Consider the following 20,218-nt stretch of genomic DNA (forward strand, 5'->3'; position numbering starts at 1 on the left):
GGGGTTCCGGTGGTTTGGGGAGAGAGGGGAATATTCACTGGGGACAGAGTTCCTGTTTGGGATGAAGAAGTTCTGGGAATGGATGGTGCTGACATTTGCACAACAGTGTGAATGTGACGCCACTGAACTGTACTCTTAAAAATGGTTAAAGTGGTAAATTTTATGTTATGTGTATTTTACCACCATGAGAAATAATTGAAATGTGCACCTAAGATGCGAGCACTGGACCGTATGTCTGTGATAAATGCTCACTCCCAGGTCCCACTCCTAGAGATTCTGACTTCATGGTCTGAAGAAAAGCCTGGGCATTGATATTTTTAGGAAAACTTACCACAAGGAATTAATGATCTTGGAAAAAAGATAAAAGTCAGGCATAGAAAACCCTCAAGAATAGGACAGAACTGTGGACTCGAGGTCGAGGCCGTGTGGTCCGTAAAGGCCAGCGTGTTAGGAGCAGAAGTGGTGTGGGCCGCTCCTAGGCCGGAACGCCTGATTGCTATCTGAGGCCCCCAAAGCTCTCTCCCTCTCCCACGTGGTGGCTGCCCCGTCAGCCTGGTCCGGAGCAATCAGGATGGACAGAGCCCCCGCCCTCCAACTTGCAATGGACATGAGTGGGAGAGAGAAATAACCCTTGGTGTGTGAAGCCCCGGACGTCTTTGTTACTGCAGCAGAACACAGTCTGTGCCGGCTGATAGAGGTGCCCAGCCTGGGCCTGGAGGGGGCGTGGCATCCCCACAGAAGAGGAGGGGAGGCCTGCCCGGGGGTGGGGGCCAACGGAACCAAGTCTGGAACTGTGCAGGGTGTTGGAGACGTGAAGAGCTCAGTCAGGCGGGAAGAGGGGAGGCATCCGAGGGGGAGGGAGAGGAAACACTGGACAGAGTGGAAACGACCTCAGGGCTTCATGAAAGACCATTGGGTGGAGGGATAATATTTGTCAGATTAAGTGATTTTTTTCCTTCACTTATTTCACAATCTCTCCTTGACCTTTCCCCCCCCCGATCAGGCGGCTGGGATGCCCTGTGTACCGTGCATCAGGGAAGATTTATGACGGCAGGGAAGAGAGAGAGGGAGCGAGAGAGAGATGGGGAGGGAGAAGGAGAGAGAGTTATTTCATAGTTTTTCCTTTCTTTCTTTCCTTCTTTTTTTTTTGGTGAGGAAGATTGGCCCTGAGCTAACCTCTGTTGCCAATCTTCCTCTATTTTTTCCCTCCCCAAAGCCCCAGGACATAGTTGTATATTCCAGTTGTAAGTCACTCTAGTTCCTCTATGTGGGATGCCACGATAGCGTGGCTTGATAGTGGTGTGCAGGTCCACGCCCAGGATCCAAACTGGCCAACCCTGGGCAGCCAAAGCTGAGCGCACAAACGTAACCACTTGGCCAAGGGGCCGGCCCCAGCTTTTACTTTTTAGAAATCTAAAACCAAAAGAACATGCAGCACAGACAGAAAATAGGGAAAAAAACATAACGAAGAGCAGGGTTTCTCTGCCCCTCCCCCAGCAGACTAGAAGGAGCGTCTCTGGACTGGAGGAGAAGCCACGAGGGAGAAGACATTGATGCATATGAGCGAGGGCATCCTGGCTCCCTGAGCTGAGCCTCCGAAGCAGAGTCCCCAGATCCCTTATTGGATCTAAGAGTGGAAGGGCCCGGTTTCCTGAGGTAAGGCCTGGGCAGTGGGGAAGCGCTCCGGGAGCTGGAAATGCTTTGACTGCAAACAACAGAATACCAAAAACAGTAGGTGTTTAATGAGTGTGGGCATTTAATGACCTCATGAAAGCTCATAAGTGCAGAACAATATCAGGCCTCTGGGCATCTTTGTGAGTTTCTTGGCCTTCTCCTCATGGTCACAAGAAGTCTGCTGCAGCTTTGCCATCACATCCTCACACGTCCGTGTCCATGGCAGGATGTGGGGGTGTGGGGCAGCCAGTGCAGGGTGAGGTGTCTTGGTGGCCCTCTCTTATTTTCCAGGGGAAGTGCTTTCCCCAGAAAGATGCCAGCAGCCTTTCCTCCAATCATTGACTGGAGCTGTTTCTCATGGCCGTCCTTAGCTACAAAGGAGGCTGGGAACCAGGTATCTGGATTCTTTTTATTCCTTGTTTTTTTGTTTCTATATAATTTCAGACTAAAATAAAAGTTGCAAGAATAGCACAAAAACAACCCGATATTCTTCACTCAGATTTCCCAGAGTTAACATTTGCTATATTTTTGTCTTTCTCTCTCTCCTTACACACACACGAGCATACACACATATGTATATTTCCTCTGAATTGTTTGTCAGTTGCAGACACACTGTTCCTTTATCCCTAAGTACTTCATTGTGCATTTCCAAGAAACGCAGCCACAGCTCAGGTACCTAAATCAGGAAGTTAGCACGGAAATGTTGCTATCATCCAGCCTCCCGACCTTTTTCAGCTTTCGCCAGTTGTCCCAGTAACGTCCTTCATAGCAGAACACAACCCCAGACCTTGCACCGCCTGGTTGTCGTGTCTCCTGAGTCTCCGTTGATCAGAAGTCCTTGTTCGCCTTCCACGACGCAGGTGTTTTGAGGAGGACGGGCCCGTGGCTCCGCGGCCTGCCCCTTGGTTGGGTTGCCCGATGGTCCCTAGGGTTAGGTTTGGTGTGAACTTTCGGCAGGACCACACGGAGGCCGTGCTGAATGCTTCCTGATGCGTTGTATCTGGGGCCACACGCTGTCGTCTGGTCTCATTCCTGGCACCGTTGACTTCAATCACTTGGGTGACGTGGACTCTGCTAGGGTTCCCCACTATAGTCACGCATCGCTTACAGACGGGGTCACGTTCTGAGAAATGCGTCGTTGGCGATTTTGTCGTTGTGCGACCATCACAGAGTGCACTTACACACACGTAGATGGCACAGCCTACTGCACACCTAGGCTCTAATCTCATGGGACTACTGTCGTATGTGTGGTCTGTCATTGACCGACACGTCGTGATGCGGCACATGACTCTTTAAAGTTCCTCTTGAGGAAGTGGATTTTCTACAGTGATGGGGGGAACGGCTGTGGGGTCGCCAGCCCACGGAGACCATGACGGTCTTGCTCATCTGCACTTGTGAACTGTGGCTCCTGCCCCCTCCGGTCGTCACTGGTCTTGAGTTGAGGCGGAGGACGTCCTCAGGAAGAAGCAGATTCAATTCTCTCTTTTCAGCTACACTTGTTAAGGACCTACTGTGTGTCAGTCCCCTGGGCAAGGCCCCACAGGAACTACTTGTATACCTACTATGTGCCTCGCCTGGGGTTAGGCCCTCACCGCTACTCTCTCGTTCAACTTAGCATCTCACCTCCAGGAGGCCGGTGCTGTCACCTGGATGCTGCTGTGGCGGACTTGGTTCATTCTGAACCACAGAAACCATTCATCGCTTCCTCCCATTTCCGAATCTGCCTCACCTCACCTGAGTACAGTGATTTAAAAGCATTTGAAATATTTTCCACATCAAGTGTTTCAAGGACCTAATTATGAACTTCATTATCATTGTTCATTAGTTATATTTTGTTCAATTACTTTAACAAGTTGCCAAATGGAACACAAAGCCAGCAATGAGCATCATGTAATTGTAGTGAGACACTCAAGCTGGGTTACAGAATGTTGTCTTGGCTTGTGGGTTTTTCCCTCGGAAGAAGGCAAACTAAAGGTGATGGGCTGGTCTTCTCACTGGCTCCTTCCAAGCCGTGGGGGGGGGGGGGGCGTGGGGGGGGGCGTGGGGGGGGCCGCCTTTTCTTTGTACAAAGGTCAGGTTCAGAAGAAGAGAAACGTTTCAGGACAGCAGTGAAAATGTTTTAGATGATGATAGTGGTGATACGTAACACTCATTACACGATGGTACATTACGTTCCATCACATCACAATGCAATAGCTCACCTAATCTTCCTGTCGGGTCCCTGAGGTGAGCGCCAGCATTTCCCCTGTTTTATAGATGAAGAAATCGAGGCACGAAGTCTGGGCCAGCTGCCCAAGGTCCCGCAGCTGGGAAGTGCTGGGGCTGGGCTCAAACCAAGGTGGGCTGCTGGCTCCAGGGTCCTTGCTCCTGACCACTACTTTCTATTGGTTATTGAGTCTCAGAGAAAAATGCATAGTGTATTTTGAAAAACGTAATTACCCACTTTATCCAATAGGAAACCATCAATGAGAAAAAAATGACATTGCATTTTGGCCACTTCATGGTTAATATCTGAGTATATTTTAGAGGCAGGAATATGAAGGCAACTTTCTAAAATTTGTCGCAGAACTACATCTACATCGCAACACTGTCTCCCGTGCCAGGGTCATTTTCTAAGCTCTCGGTCCTCCCAGGGGCAAAGAACATGACTTTCTGGGGAGTTCCAGCAAAACTCCCGGACCGGACTCCCACTGGCTGAAAGTGGATTATGTACTTATCCCCGAGCCCTGCGATTCTGATTGGCCAGGCTTGGGTCATGTGGCCACATGTGGGCGGGGCCATGCAAATGACAGCATTATAGTTCCCCAAAGGCAATCTGGGTGGTCTTCACCGAAGGGGGTGGGGGTTGCTGCTGGTGAGGCACAAACGGGGGATCTGCCCTGGAAGGCTGTGAATTCGGAAGGTCCAGCCTGCAGCCTGCTGGGCCCGTCACCTCTTGTGGGACTCAGTGTCCACATCTACTAAATGGCCATGTGGCCAGTGGATCCCACTCTGTCTCTGCCTCGCTCTCTTTCTCTGTCTGTCTCTGTCTCTCTGTTTCCCTCTCTGGCTCTCCCCGCCTCAGCGGGTCTCTGCTCACAGCTCTCCTAACAGCGTCCGTCTGGGCTCCGTGCCGTGAGCTTGGAGCGTCCCTCCAGATGGTGGGACAGATTTGAGTTCATAGCGTGGTGTGCTAATGACACAGAGCTAATTCTTAATAATGAGGAAATGTGATAAAAACCTCATCTGGATAGATCAAGACTGAACCACACTGTGACAGCAGGCCTGGCCGCCGTCCCCAGGACAGCGGTGATTGTTCCAGAACCAGGGTCCACCTGCAGCCACAGTGCCCTCCTGGTACGGCCTCAGGATTTGGAAAGCCTGGGTTGTCTGCAGCCAGGACCGGTCAGTTGCAAAGGCCAGAATCCCCCTCAGAGAGCTCAAGTCACGGGGAGCTCGTTGTGAAGGCAGTGACCGCAGAGGGCAGTGCACAGCCGCTAGTGTGTGTCAGTCAACCGTGTCAGGCAGGATGCTGGGATGTGGGCAACAGAGCCGGAGTCCAGGTGCTTCAAGCTGAAAAGGAATTTAGTGAAATGATGCCGGGGGAGCTCACAGAGTTGTTGAGAAGCTGAAAAAGTTTCTACCCATTCTCCCAAATGGGTAGAATGAGGACGTCCAGACAGAGAGAGAAGCATGCCACGGAACTAGGGAGGCCATTGCTGCCACTGCTGCTGGGCCCTGATGCCCCTGGACGCTGGACACAGCTCTGCCACCAGACGGGCTTCTGTCCCTGCTTCTTCGGGCTGGTAGCTCCCGATTCCGAGTGCAGTTGGCCGAGCTCTGTCACACCCTCATGCCCTACCTGCAGAGGAGGGAAGGCGTTCAGCACACGGACTCCAGAGCCAGGATACGTGGGTTCCGGTCCAGGTCCTGCCACTTAGGAGCTGTGTGACCTTGGGCAACGGGCGTTTCTCAGCTTGCTCATCTGCAAAATAGGGATAACAACCGTGCCTACCCTCAGAAGGTTGTGTGAATTAAACGACAGAATGTATGTGAAGCCTGTCGAAGCAGTAACTGAGTAAGCATTCTAAGATTTAGCTCTTGCTATTCTTTTAAAGTGATCACTGGGCATTTATTGTGTGAGGTAGCTGCTGTTTCTTACAAAGACTCCTAGAGTGGGGAATTCCCCAAACGTGACAGGGGCATTCACATGACAGGTGTCTACCACAGTCATTCCCTTTCCTTTTCTTCAGATTTATTTTTATTTTGAGCCCCGATTCCCCTGTGGCTTCTTGGAATCTCAGGCACTCTGGGGACCCAGCTACCTGTTCCCCGGATTGCTGCTTAAAGATGAAGTCTGAAGGTCTTTAAGCAGAGCATGCATTCCCCAGTTTGCCACAGTCCACACCTCTCCTTATTGCCCTGCACCTGCCCTGATTCACTCATTTATGCTGCTTAGCTTGGTTTCTGTGGACATTCTGGTTTATGATCCCAGAACAAAACAGCTTGGGTTTTTGGAAGACAAAAAGATGAAACTTAAAGGGTTTTGCATCTGCTTTCATGGAGTCGCATCCCCCGCCGAGATAATAATAAGCACAGATCCTGTCATTCGCGAGGTGGAGGAAGGGCAAAATGAGGACACAATGCTCTCCAGCCACACGTGGACATAGGGGCCTCTCGTGGCCCAATGCAGGACATGAATTTGGCCTCCTGGGAACTGGGCAGTCACAGCAGCTGCTTTCTCTGCCCCTCTCTCTGGAGCAACTGGTTTCCTGCTTCGGCCCCTCTCTGTGCCTCTGAGTTTTTCCTTTTCTTTGCAGTTAGTTCCGTGGGCATGAGCCCATTGCCGCCCTTCCTTCGGTTTGAGATGAGTTCCTGAGGAACACGCCAGCAGGCCTGCCATCTAGTTCATCCCCAGGGCACTGGGACAATGAGCCTCTGCCAGAGACCCTGCAGACCAAGGCGTTCTGACCGCTGGTGTGTCCTGCTGCCCTTGCTGGAGGTGGGCTTGCTCTGCCTCTGGCGGTTACGTGCTGCTGCTGGCTTGTGGCTCTGGGGTCCTGCTCATTAAAGTCAGGGAGCCCATCTCAACAGTGGGACCCCCTCAGTCATGTTTCTCAACACCTTATACAGGAAGTGTCTTTCGGGCTTCTCTGGGGTTAGAGCTGGCGGGTGGGTGTGCAGGTCATCAGGCTAAATCCTCTCTCACTTCCCAGTGCCCCTAAGCTGTGGATCCCGTCCTCCATGTCATGCCCGGGCAGCCCTGGCATCTTGCCTCACTAAATGTCGGCCACCATTGAGTCTTCCAGCCGACCAGCCAAGTCACCTTTCAGAGCCACCTCCGGTTACACGAGCCAGCACACTCTATCCCCAATCTCCGGTTAGTGCACCGAGACCGGTGAGCTCAGCCAGATCCAGATTACGTGCCGCCCGCCCTGGTCTGACACCCTCACGCGCTCCTCAGGTTTCCGTCAACATAAATTGACAAAAGCTTGCGGTCCTTTTGCTGTGTAAGTGATTTCATCCTGGACCATCGTGTGCACCTGAGCACAGAGCATTGTGAGATCCCAGTTATGGGCCAGCAGGGAGTAGTCATGGTGGGTCTGAAGGACAGTGGGCATCTCCTCTTGAGGCACCTGCCCCAACTGAGTTTATCACACGTTTGTCAGGAACAGGACAGCTGGTCTCCTTAGACACAGGAGAGCAAGCAACTTGCTCTGAGCAAGAGAGGCCCAGACTGACTTGGGGACTTGCCAGTCTCTGTTTCATCTGAATCCCACCAGATGTCCCCGTGGCAAGTTTTAGCATCCCCATCCTGTGTCCCGCCATCCACACGAGAAGCTTGGCGAGGCTGTGAATTCAACTGTCGTCGCAGTTCTACAGCCCGCACGTTATGCTGTGCCTTTGACTGTCAGCAGCATTAGCCCTATGGCGACAGTAAGCAGGACTTCGTTAAAGCTGCCTCAGAAGCTCTCTGCTTCTGCGGTTTGACGTGAGTTAAGGGAACTGGGATTTCCAACTCCTTCCTTTTTTTTGAGGAAGCTCAGCCCTGAGCTAACATCTGCCAATCCTCCTCTTTTTTTTTTTTTTGCTGAGGAAGACTGGCCCTGAGCTAACATCCGTGCCCATCTTCCTCTACTTTATATGTGGGATGCCTATCACAGCATGGCTTGATGAGCGGTGCCATGTCCATACCCGGGATCCGAACTGGCGAACCCTGGGCTGCCAAAGCAGAATGTGTGCACTTAACCACTGCACCACCATGCCGGCCCCCCAACTTCTTCCTGTAAGTGCTCCGGCACACACAGAGGTGTCCACCCCACACCACAGCCCTGAGGCCATCATCACAGCCACGAAGGTCAAGTACAGCAGCCACCTGAGCTCCCAAGGCAGGAGCCTCAGTTGTCACCTTGTTGTAATCGACACAGGTGATGACCTGTCTGACTAATTGTGACGTCCCTGCATGCCAGGGTCACTGGCCTCCTAGTTCACGTTGCCCAAATCTCAGCACTGTACTCAGGCCCAAGGACGTGGCCAGAATAAGCTCAAAGTCCCGGCTTTCAGGGCCCGTGTCCTGGAACCCCTCCCATCGCTAGTTCTGCATCAGTCACGGTCCAGTGGGGAGACAGACCCGCATCAGTAATTTGCACGGAGACTCATTGACGGGTCAGAGGTGGTGAACTTTCTGCAGGGGCACAGGAAGACTGAGGGGTCCAGAAGCAGCAGGTGCGGAAGAGCAGCTGAGGGGAGGGGGCCAACGAGGGGACCTCAGGGTTAGATGAGCTCCTCCCTCCTCCCCCGGCTCAGACTCAGACCCTTTGGAAAGGGCACGGAGCATGTCCTCTGCCGGAGGGAAGAAACTCATCCGTGGGCAAAGGCTGCAGCTGGTCCATCTCTACGATCCGCCACTGCAGGAGGGTGTGAGCCCCTTCGCTGCCTTCTAGGAACTGCCCACTCACCGGGGAGAGCGTGGTCCGAGAGCCCGGCTAGAGCTGCCCGCTGGGTGGGGAGAGGGTGGCCTGAGGGTGAGGCTGGAGCCCGTGCAGACGTGGCTGCTGCGTGGGAAGTGCAAGTGTGGCCTGAGGGTGCGTCCTGGGCTGTGGTGGACGTGGCTGCCGGGCCAGGGGAGCAGGGCCTGTGGGTGCTGCTGGGCTCTGGGTGGGCTTCGCTCTGGATGAAAAGGGAGCATTGCACCCTAGAAGGGGGGAGTCTGCCCCCTGACACTGTGCCGTCCACCCATTGCCCTTTCTCGACAAAGCCTAACCTTCCACCAGCTGGCAAAGAAGAACTGTTCGAGGGTCCGGCTGCAGCATCCCAACACGTGGTAAAGAGGCTGAGAGATGCTACAGTGACAACTGGCCAGGGAGAAGACACGGGAGCCTGGAGAGAAGATTTCAGGAGAGTTTGGGGTAACGAGACAAAGTATGGAGTGTGTGGGATGCGAATCAGGGAGGAAAGGAGAATTTGAAGAAATATTTCGATGGCCCACCTATCTCCTTTATGGTAAAACTAAACGTAAACAAGGACCTTGGTTATTTTGGAATTCCTTTGTGACTGATGGGCACTGTTACTCTGACCACAATCCTGTCTGGGACTGGACCACTTGGGTCCTGGGTTTATAAATGGGTTATGACAGTTTTCTGTTGGCCTAAAGTTGTAAAACAGAGGTTTACAATGCAGGTTTTATTTTTAGGGATCCTATTTTATATTATGGGTTCTCATCTTTCCACTTGTTGGACTGGGAATTGAGAAGTCCAGGTTTTAGTTCTGTGTCTCAAGTTTCACCGCAGGCTGAATGATGCTTCGCAAGTCACTTCATCTCTCTGAGTCTCAGATCTTTCATCTGGCAACTGAGGAAACTAAAGTCTGCTCATCCAAACTCTCAGGGGTGTTGTGATGATGAAAGAGGTCACAGATATGAAATTGCTTTGATAAAAGATGAAACTTTCTTGACTTATGTGGAGCTGTCTGTAACCCTGCAGCTGGCATATTGGTAAATGACTTTTGCTTGCAAGTAACAGGAAACCTCACTCTTGCGGCTTAATAAGGATTTCCTTTTCTCGTGTACCAGGGAGTCTAGAGATGGTTATCTCTGAGTGATGATAAAGTTGCTCAATAATGTAAGGGCCTCAAATCTCTGTGATTCTCTTTGCCTTTTCCTCATGGTCCCAAGATGACTGCTGCAGCTCCAGCCATCCTGGCTACATTTAAAGCAGGAAGAAAGGCTAAGGCCTGGTCAGGCACCGCTGTTCCTATTCTGGTAGGGAAAAGTATTCCCAGACTACCTCTAGACCTCTTCCATTTCATCTCCCTGGACAGAAGTAGGTCTGCAAGCGAGTCTGAGAAGATGAGCATTTAGCTTTCCCCCCTCTTATCGAGTGAGGAGGTGGGGGAGAGAGGCGTTGGGAATGAATGTTGGGTTAGAGAGCCAGCCGTGCTTGGAAGAGCTGGCAAGTTCTAAATAGCAAAAACCAAAATTTTTGTGGAATGGAGGCAAAACCACCGTGGAGGGGCTTTGGCTCCGCCCCGTGATGACGGCTGCTGTTCGTCTGAGCGCCTCCCGGGGCCCGGCCACATCTGAGGAGCGAGCATTCCACTTTGGAGGTGGAATTATATTAAAAATCAGACGCTCGTCACTATGCAAATGGCTGTCTCGCTATAGCCTTGGATTTTCATTTTTTTATGAATTATTCCTTTTTCATTGCTTTTTTTTTTCCCTCTTGGAAGAAACAAAAACAACCACTGACTGATCAGAGGAATTTTCCAGTCATTCCATCAACGGATGTTTATTGAGCGTCTTCCTCGTCTGGAGAGCGGCCCGGGGCTCCGGGCAACAGCAGGGCACGGCGTGGCTTCTGCAGCGTTGGAACTTAGATTCCAGTGGAGGAGACGAGTGATGAGTAAACAAGCACGTGAAATAATGTATGAGGATGGGGCACGCTGTGAGGGGACTAAAACATGGTGTGTAAAGAGATGCGCGGGTGGGGACGGCTTCTTTAGATGGGGGGTCAGCAAAGGTCTGTGAGGAGGTGATGTTGCAGGAGAAACTTGAAAGGTAAGACGAGGCCAGGCATGTGATGATCTGGGGCAAAGATCTTCCAGGCAGAGGGAATAGCGGGTGCAAAGGCCCTGAGGTGGGAACAAGCTTGGTGTGTTTGAGGAAGGGAAGGAAGGCCAGGTGGCTATGGCACAGGGAGGGAGGGGCAGGACAAATCACACAGGGCTTTGGATGGAGAGGAGATTTGGCTAAAGTTCTGCCTCTTGGGAGTTGGTTTGCCAGCATGGGCCTCACTGCCTGGAAGAAGTGGGCCATCGAAACTTAGCCTCCAGTCCTGGCCCCTGGGGCCTCATCTTTCAGCGATCAGCCTTGCCTCCTTCTGACACTACCTGGCTTGTTTCCTTGCCCACTGTCGATTTCCCTCATTTGGGCAGAACCTAACAGGGACCGGCACATAGTAGGTACTAAAAAATGTTGAACAAATGTGTCTGAGTTTTCTACTGCTGCGTAATAAATTACCCCAAAGGCAGCCACTTAAGGCAACACCACGTATTAGCTCCCGGCTGTGTAGGTCAGAGCGCAGGCGCGGCGGCTCCCTGGGCTCCAGCCCGCGAGCTGGAATCCGGGTCAGCCGGGCTGTGTCTCGCCTGCGCTCGGCGCCCTCCGCCAAGCTCGCGTGGTGGGCGGTTTGGTGCCCGGGGTGGAAGGACCGAGGCCCCGTGCCTGGCTCACCCCGGGCTGGGGCTGCTCGGAGCTCCTCCAGGCCCCGTGTCCTTCTCAGGGGGGCCTCGAGCTTCAGTGCCCGCGGTGCAGACTCTCTCGCTTCAGCTCTCTGCCCTTGGGCAGAGCCCAGTCTCTTCAAGAGTCACCGGAGACGATCTCCCTTTCTCAATGTCCGCTGTACTGAATCCCAACACCCAATCACAGGGGTAAAATCCATCCTATTCACAGCCCCGGGGATCACACAGGGCGGGAATCACAGCCACCTCAGAGCTCTGCCTGCCGAAGAATGCAGGGAAGAATCAACTCTTCTCGCTCCCCATCAGGAGCCATTCCCCCGCCCCCGGCAGCACAGCCACATCAGCTTGTTGGCAGCTCCAGCTTTTGTTTTCTGGTTGCTGGGAGCTGTCTTCTTCTGGCCATGGAGGCTGCATAGCCCCCAGTCCAGCCTATGGGTCTCCTTTTGAATAGTGGCAAAGACCAACCCCAGGGCCTTTGCACTTCCTGTTCCCTCTGCCTAAATGGTTCTCTGCTCAGCACCTGCCACCTGTGTGGCTCATTCCCTCACTCTCGCAAGTATTTCCTCAAGTGTCACCTTTTCAGCGAGGCCTTTTCTGACTTCCCTCCCTTCCCTTCCATTCTAAAAGTACTTTCTTTACTTCTCTTCTTTGCTCTTAATTTTACCTGACCTGCTATATATTTTACCTGTTTATTTGGTTTGTGGTCTTTCTCCCTCACTAGCATGTCAGCATCCCAGGAGCAGGGAATTTGGTCCGACTCTCTCACATCCCTGGTGCCGCCAGCAGGGCCCGGTGCCGCCTCGGGCTCCATAACAACCGCCTGAAGAAGGAACGCGTGAGGCGTGAGCAGGGCAGATTTAACTGTCTCTCTTTTTCCTTTTGCAAAACCCTGAGCAGGCACCGTCTTCCTTCCCCAGGCAGCCTCGTTATGTAATCAGGGCCTTCGTTCCCAAGGAGCTGTCAGCACGGCGTGGAGCGGCTACTCTTGCTGTTCACAGCCTCTCCTTGGAGCTGCATGAGCTCTCCAGAAAGCCCTGCAAGTTTGGCCTCGCTTGCACAGGGGCGAGGGCTCCTGGCACAGCACCGGGAGGCCCCAGGGGCGGAGGGGAACCTGGGGGTGGCAGTGGCCAAGCAGCCGTGGCCTCAGGGTCAGCCCCTGGCCGGCACCATGCTCGGAGCATCCATATCTAGGGATGGACGGTGAGTTTTGTTGTGTAAATCACAGAGAGAGCAGAAGCTGAGGGCAGGAGCGGGAAGACATGGATTGAGTTCACATCTGGGCTCTGCCACTTGTGCACGGTGCGTCCTCGAGTGCCCCAGATGCCCCAGTGTCTCTTGGGGACTCGGGCAACACGGCATCTCCAACTCAGAGACTCCTGTTTCTGAAACCGGCAGCAGACATCACGAAGGTGTCCTACAAACAGTGTCCATGGTCGTGGCGGGAGCTCACACGACGTCCGGGACCCGCCCCTGAGGAGTGGATGCGTGGGGCTCTCCGGGACTCAGGCCCCGGCCAGCCCTCAAGTCCGAGCCACGTGTGCGAAGGCTCCTTCCACAGCCAGTTTACTCGAGGTCTGCAAACTCAACCTTGTTTGTCTTATTTATTCATTTTTAATATACACTCTCTGTTTCATGCAATTAATTAAAGAGTTCCACTTCAGGTTAGTTCATTATACATTATGAATTTGTAAATGTCAAGGAGATGATCGCAATGAACTTCAGATGCTGTGGTTCCGAGGTCGCCTTCCCCAGGGGACTTTAACATTTAATAAGATGTAACAAAGTCTGTGGCATCCCGTGCCCCAGACCAGGTGCTGGCGCTGCCTGGGGGCTGCCGCGAGCCCAGCCCCTCGGCATCTCTAACGCACACGCGTTCACGGTGGGGTCCTGAGTGCTTTCAGCGGGTCCCTGCTCTCCCAGCCAGTCGGTTTCTGGGTGTGCGGTTCCATATCAGTCCAAATGGCTCAGGTTGCTTTCCCTGGTCAAGTTCAAGGTGTCCAGCAGTTAACGACGGTATGAGCCTGCCAGCGAGGTGGCTCGTCTGAGAGCAGCTCGCCAGGTGGCTGTGACCGAGGGACAGGGCTCATCTGTCCGACAGGCAGCTCTCCGCCCTGACATCAGGAACAGCCTTCTGAAGAGAGGAGGGAAGATCCCCGGGGTGGCTCAGAGAGGGCTTTGGGGACGGCTTGGTCTTGGTTCAAACCCCAACTCTGCCATTTTTAAAGACTTGGAGAAAACTGATTGAACTCCTGGCTGTCAGTTTCCTTCTCTGTAAAACGGGGGTGATAATGCCCCCCACCCCCAGTTTTACTGCGCTGGTTAAATGGGCTGTCACCCTGGAAGGTCCTAACAGACAGTAAGACCAGGATGATCACATTCGACAGGCCAGCAGTTGAGGCGTGCCCATCGCCGCAGCTGAGCTGTGATGGCCGCGTTTCCTCCTCCAGGGCGCGGCCCACGATGCCACTGGGCCACGCTGAAGGGGGCGTTAGAAAATTCATCAACGATGCTCCGCTTTGCGCTTTCCTGAGTCTGCTGCTCAGATGCTTAACGGAGACCTCCCGCCTTACTGAGAAGTGTCCACTGTGAAGAACTGGGGTGACCCAGCTCGATGTGGCGCTCCCACGTACCGGAATCGTCCAGAAGAGGCGCAGCCATGGAGACAGAACAGAGTTTGGTGGCTGCCAGCGGCTGGGGGGGAGGGAGAATGGGGAGTAGCAGGCTACAGGGTTTCTGCGGTGATGAGAAAGTTCCGGAACTGGATATCGATGTTGGTTGCACAGCATCGTAAATGTACTAAATGCCACTCAGTTGTACACTTTAAAATGGTTAAAATGGTAAATTTTATGTTACGTGTATTTTACAACCATAAGAAAACAAGCCATGGAAAGCACTGAGAGCAGCGCCTGCCTGGCTCGTGCGCGCTGCGACGCCTGTTTCTCACTGCTGGTCTTGTCCTGCCTGGCACTGGAAACTTGCTCCCCGGTGCCCCCTCGGAGCCTGCACTCACGCCCTGCCCACCTGGGGCATCCAGCATCCTCCGGTCACTCCCAGGCCGTGCTGGGAAGCTGGGGGGGGTGGGGGTGGGCGTTATTTGGGGTGCTTTCTGCGTAAACACATAGGAAGCCATCCTTCCCTGGGGTGTGCCCATCCCCCGGGCCTCTACCTGAAAGTGGACTCGAGCCCCTTCTGTCCTCTGTTTTCACAGGCTTCCTGGGGCTTCGGCCCCCTCCCCAGGCTCAGCCCTTCCTCTGCTGTCCTGCCATTCACTCGCCGGTTTAGCCGCTATTGATTGATGCGACATCTCCCTCCACCCCCACTGTTCTTCCCACCAGCTATTTGGGAAGCAGCCAGGGGCTGACCTCGGGTGGAGGAGGCCAGCAGGAGGGTTTCTCTCCCTGTGTGTATGATGCCACGTAGTAACAACTGTTTTGCAGGAAAATAAAGTAGGGAAAGGGAACAGAGAGAGAGAGAGATGGGAGACTTGAGGTCCTGGGGCCCAGAACGCTTGCCAGGAAGGCACCTCCTTCCCTCCGTCCCTGGGCCCCACACCCAGGCGCGCCAGCGACCGCCTCCCTCCTGGGTTCCCCTGTAAGGGGGCTCCCCGCTCCTCCGAGAGGCTCGCCTCGCCCACCTTCACCGGGTGGTGCAAACGCGAGGGGAGTCGATGCTCTTCCCTGGCGAGGAGGCCCCGACCGCTTCCGCTAAGCAGGAGCGTTTGCACTGGAAAACGGAGGCAGTCCGACTTGCAAAGAACGTCTCGACTGGTGGGTCCCGACGGGGGTCGCCGCCCGCGTGCTGGAAACGTCGGCGCTGCAAAGGATACAGGGCTCTTTTAAAGGCTCTGCGGCTTGGGGGAGGAGGGGAAATGGTCCTGCCTGGACCCCCTCGCCCCACGCCCTGTCCGCGGTCTTCCTGCTGCTGCTCCGGCCGGGCCCGCAGTGCCAGCGACAGGCACGAGATGGCACTGTCGCTCTACGCTTGCGGCCGGCGGCGCGTGGGCTGCGCTGTAGCCGGGGGTTGGGGGCCGGGCGCTAGAGGGCCCGGGCGGGGAGCAGCTCCCGGGGGGGCGGGGGGGCGGGGGCGGCGGGGCCTGGGGGAGCCCAGCGCGGAGCCGAGGGCCGTGGGAGGGGGGCTGAGGCGGGCTCCTGGTGGGATCTGCCTCCCCACACTTGCAGGACCATTCCCGGCCTCAGTTTCCCCATCTGTACACAAAGGAACAGGTTGGGCTGTGCCATTCTTATGCTCCCGCCCTAGACTATGAGGCCAGTAGGCTGGGAGTGAGAGTCTGGATTTGCTGGGTGGGGGGATAGGCTGGGAGTGAGAGGACGGCTCTGCCCAGCCCTGGGGTCTCCTGGGTCACTGCCGCCAGCCCCTCCCCTCTTCCCACTCGGGAAGGCCTTGTACCTGCTGAGAATAACGCCAGAAATAGCCCCATTACATACAGACTCAGGGCCTGGTTAATATGCAGAAATCCTCACCCAACTAGCAGCAGGCTGGGGCAGGGCTGGAATTCTCATCCCTGCTCACATATGAGCTCAGAGAGGATTAGGGGCTTGTCCAAAGTCACACAGCCAGGGTGTGGAAAAGCCACGCTCAAAAACACATCCTGCTCCTCAGCCTCTGGTTCAACCACGGCCAGCATGGATCAGTCCCAGAGGGTGGGACCGGCTGGGTCTGCCCAGCTCTGTAACAGCAATGCTTCCAAAGATAGTGAACAGCGCTGGAGAGGGGCTGGGGGGTGGGGTGGGGGGCGTCTACTTTAGATGGTGTGCTCTGGGAAGGCCTCCTTGAGGAGGTGACATTTGAGCTGAGAGCTGAAGGGAAAAGGAGCCAGCCATGGGAAGACCCAGGAAGGGTGTGCCAAGAGACAGCTGCTGCTGGAAGATGCGGGGGTGGGAACGTGGTGTGCCCAAGGGACGGCCAGGGACAGCCAGTGGGCCAGGGCCAGCCAGGAGGCCGAGGGACAGCCAGGAGGCAGTATGGCAGCAGCGGTGAGCGAGGGCTGCTCGCAAAGGTGGGTGGACGGATGTGCCTAGGCCCCCAGCCCCAGCTTTGCCTTGGAGAAGCAGGGGGCTCTGGGGGTGGTCCTGAGTCTGATGAGGAAGGCAGTCCGGCTGCCATCACACCTGATACTGAATGACTCTTGGCTTGGGGAGTCACTGCAGCGATTCACCCCTCCCCATGCACCCCTGCCAGAAAATGACTTCTTATCTTTGGTCACAGACCCCCAGCCCTCACTGGCCTGCTGCCTCGTCAAACGTGTGGGGCACCTCGGCATAAACACCCCACGTCACTCCCCCTCCCTGCTCCCCTGCTCCCCTGCTGTCACATCCCTTGGTGACTAGCTGTGGATGCATTTCTCCCGGGGCGGGGGGGGGGGGGGTACAGGCTCCCACACTCCGTTCCTTTTCTGTCTCATCACCAGCCCACACAGGCCTGGCACACAGTAGGTGCTCAACTCAGCAAATACTGATGGAAGGGAAGAGTGGGCTGTGGCAGCTGGGCCCGGAGGATCCAAGAAGAGCCTGACAGCATCTTGGGGATCATCCTCCCAGCTGGGGAAACAGGCACAGAGAGGGGACAGAAGGGACCTTCCCAAGGCCGCCCCAGACCCAGGGAGACCACCCATTGTCCAACCTGTCGTGCGGCTCTCCATGTATGGCAGGCCTTGCCAGGGAGCCCAAATGGGGCTCGGCCGGGGCGGGGGCTCCTTGGGAAGGAAGCCTATTAATTGCAACAGAAAAATCCCTTTCTGTCTCAGAATTAACCTGGGCTGGAGCCTCACCACCTGCCCCTGGCTCCTTCTTCCTTCTTTTATCTGAGAAGAGCTGAGGGCTGCCTCTGCTAATGAGCTTGTCTGTACTAATGAAGCAGGTGCCCTGTCCCCCGCCAGCCCCCCTCGCCAGCTGGGAGGGGTGGAGGGCTGTTCTTCTGATGGGAGTTCTGGGTCCACAGGGGGAAATCAGATACATAATAATAATGACCGTAATGATGAGAATGATAATGCCGACAGCGGATTCCCTTAAATGAGCTCTTACTTCATAGGTCAGGGGCTCTATATCCGTTATCTGGGACACCAGGTGGATGCCCATGGCTTCCATTTCTCAGATGGGTAAACTGAGGCTCCAGAGGTTAGAGACTCTGCCCAGGTCCCACAGCTAGAGAGTGGCAGAGCTGGGATTCTGGGCCAAGACTCTGACTCTGAAGTCTTCCCCAAATCTGTCTTTGCATCACCCCACGCTGCCTTATTGACAGGTTCCAAAGAGTTTGACCCACTTTTCATGGAAAACCGAGACACTGGAGCCAGTAGCTGGTATGATGGGGCAGAACAAGGACTCCAAACCCTGATGCCACCTCCCCCTCCTCCCCCGCTCTTTCAGCTGGGTGGGGCGACTTTCAAGGCATCTGAGGACTGGCGGTGCCCCCGCGGGCGCCCAGCATGATTCATCCATTTTGCCCTGCTCCCGTTGTCTTGCCCGGGTTGGGGGGTGTGGCGTCCAGGGGGATCTAGGACTTCTGGATAATAAGTCCGTGACCCCCGCTGAGGCCCTGCGCCCTGGCTGGAGGAACCCGACCACCTAGTCCCCATCCCTGCCTTCGCCACACCCCCGTGCGAGGGCTGACCGACCCGGCGCTGGGAACTCGTGTCTCTGGCCGCGAGAGGACCCCTGGCCCGCTCTGGCCCGCGCCCCTCCGCCTGCGCGCGCTCTTAGGGCCTGCGAGAAATGGGAAGGCGCGTCCTCTCGCCGAGGATCCCTGCCTGTCACCTGGGTGGACATCCCTAAGACACCTTCGATCTCTTTCAGGACCCCTGACGGCGCCCAGCCAGGGCACCCCCGCCCCTGGTCCTAGCGCCCTGTGCAAACTCCCCAGGTAGCCCCCGACTCCCGCAGGCCACCCCTGCCCTCCCCTCCCCCACTGGCACTCCCAGGCTGTACCAGGTTTATCCCGGGGCCTCTTGTCTGCCCTCAGCCTCGCAGTCTCTGTCTCCTGCAGACACCTCCCCTGGAGATGTCGCGGCCCCTTTCCGAGGACCCTCCCGTTTCCCTCAGCCTGCGACCTTGGGAACTCCCACCACTACGCCCCGAATTCGCCCCGATCTGTCTGCACTTTGCACGGCAGGTCACCCCTCCGGCGGCCCTGTCCTCGCCAACGCCCCTGGCCACCCCCGCGGGTGTCCCCAGGCCTCTGCGGCCGGGCGCCCTCCCGCGGGGACGCCGGGGAGTGGCACGTCCCGCCGCCTATCCTGGGCGGCCGCTGGTGCCCGGTCTCCCGGCGGCGGGCCCCTCCCCCGGCCTCTCCGGCCCCTCCCTCCCGCCGCCGCCTCCCTCCCCCTCCCCGGCGCTCGCGCGCTCGCTCACTCTCTCGCTGGCTCGAGGGGCGGCCGGCAGCTGGCGCAGGCAGAGGCGGCGGCGGCGGCGGCGCGACCGGGATGGGACGGGCGCTGGGGCGCAGGAGCCGCGGCGGCGGCGGGGGCCGCGCAACTCGGGCCAAGTGCCGGGCCGCCGGCGAGGGCGCGGGGCGCTGAGCCCCCGCGGCCCCGGCCGCCCTCCGCGCACGGCCGAGCCCGGGAGAGCGCGCAGAGGCGCAGCCGAGGAAGCGCCGCCAGCGCCGGCCGCCTGCGTCTGGGGAGGAGCGGCGCCCTGGGAACGAGCCATGCCCGGCGCCCGAGCGTAGCCGCCGGGGGCTGCTCCCGGGAGCCGCGGGCCGGGCCGGGCGCGCGACAGGAGCAGCCCCGCGCCGCGCCCACCGCGCGCCGAGGACCATGCCGCCCCCGGGCCGGGCGCCGCCGCTCGGGCTACTGCTGGCGCTGACGGCGCTCCGGTGCCCAGGTAACGCGTCCCCAGACCCCATCCCCGACCCCCGCCGCCGCGCTCAAAGTTGGCTCCCGCACGGGGCAGCCACCTCCTTCTCAAGTCCCCGGCAGCTGGCATCTCCTGGACTTGGACAGATCTGGGAAGACCCCGGGAACCCAAGGGGTCCCCACCACGTACCCCTTTGCCCAGCGCGAGAGCCCACCCGGCGGCCTCTCCAAACCCCCAGCTCCCCTGAGGGATCCTCAAGGCGCACGGGGGCAACAGAAGGGATGCGCTCAGCCTCGCGAGGCGGGTGGGGGCGCGCCTCCAGGAATCTAGCCCCCTCCCCGCCCCGCCTTGGGCAGCCTCCCTCCAGGTCCTGGTTCCCGCGGGGTTTTGCTGTGGCAGGGCATCGGTGGACCCCTTCGCCCGGTCTCCTGACGCTCACGGACGCACGGCCGTGCCTTCCCGGGACACCTGCGGGGCCCCCACCTTGAGGTCGTCTCGGTCGGAGCTGTCTGACTTGCGCAGCCTCTCCCCACTCCCCGCGGCACCCTGCTGCTTTTACTTTCCCCCCCGAGGGTGCCCCCTCCCCAAGTGGCCTTTCCTTGGTCAAGGCGCAGCTGGATGCTCGCCTCCTGCAAACGCGGGCTGCCCCAGCGCCTTGACCCCAAGGTGGCCAGGCAGCCCTGGGCGGGCAGGGCCGCCTGGAACGCGTGGAACGTGGTGATGCCCAGAGCCATTGCCTGGGTACCAGGGAGCCTGGCTCCCTGCTGGCACCGGTGCAGCTGTCTCCAAAACCTAGCGAGTGGGAAAGGCAAAATAGTCAGGTGTTTTCTGTCTCCGCCGGAGTTTGGAAAGCTTCCTACCACCTTGGTGTGGCTACATGTTGGTTCCAGAGGAAGCTTATCCTAAAATGCCACCTCCTCCCCTCCCCCCACCCCAAGCAGTGGAGAAAATCCTAAAGGCTCAGCGAACCAGGAACAGTCAGGGGCAACAGTCATGTGCGTTTGGAGAGCTGGGTTCTC

The 20,218-nt window shown here is 56.7% G+C and overlaps 1 protein-coding gene and 1 long non-coding RNA gene across 3 annotated transcripts in view; one reads left to right on the forward strand and one right to left on the reverse strand.

Moving 5' to 3' along the window:
• Positions 1–1,720: 1,720 nt before the first annotated feature.
• LOC139084472 (uncharacterized) lies at positions 1,721–19,621 on the reverse strand. 2 transcript variants are annotated; one of them, XR_011541877.1, is made up of 4 exons: positions 19,389–19,621; positions 15,026–15,204; positions 12,077–14,817; positions 10,410–11,650 (listed from the first exon to the last, which is right to left on the reverse strand). It is a non-coding gene; the product is annotated as an uncharacterized lncRNA (long non-coding RNA). The 2 variants fall into 2 exon arrangements; XR_011541876.1 differs by lacking the exons at positions 10,410–11,650; positions 12,077–14,817; positions 19,389–19,621 and adding an exon at positions 1,721–5,638 and having other exon boundaries at positions 15,026–15,337.
• Positions 18,923–20,218, forward strand: part of TMEM132B (transmembrane protein 132B) — a 355,698-nt gene continuing 354,402 nt past the window's right edge. Inside the window, exon 1 of the mRNA XM_070627290.1 lies at positions 18,923–19,226. Coding sequence (XP_070483391.1) covers positions 19,160–19,226 — 67 coding nt within the window. The 5' untranslated portion in view covers positions 18,923–19,159. The remainder of the gene's footprint in view (positions 19,227–20,218) is intronic.

The sequence above is a fragment of the Equus przewalskii genome, chromosome 7, assembly GCF_037783145.1.
Source record: "Equus przewalskii isolate Varuska chromosome 7, EquPr2, whole genome shotgun sequence".
NCBI lineage: Eukaryota > Metazoa > Chordata > Mammalia > Perissodactyla > Equidae > Equus > Equus przewalskii.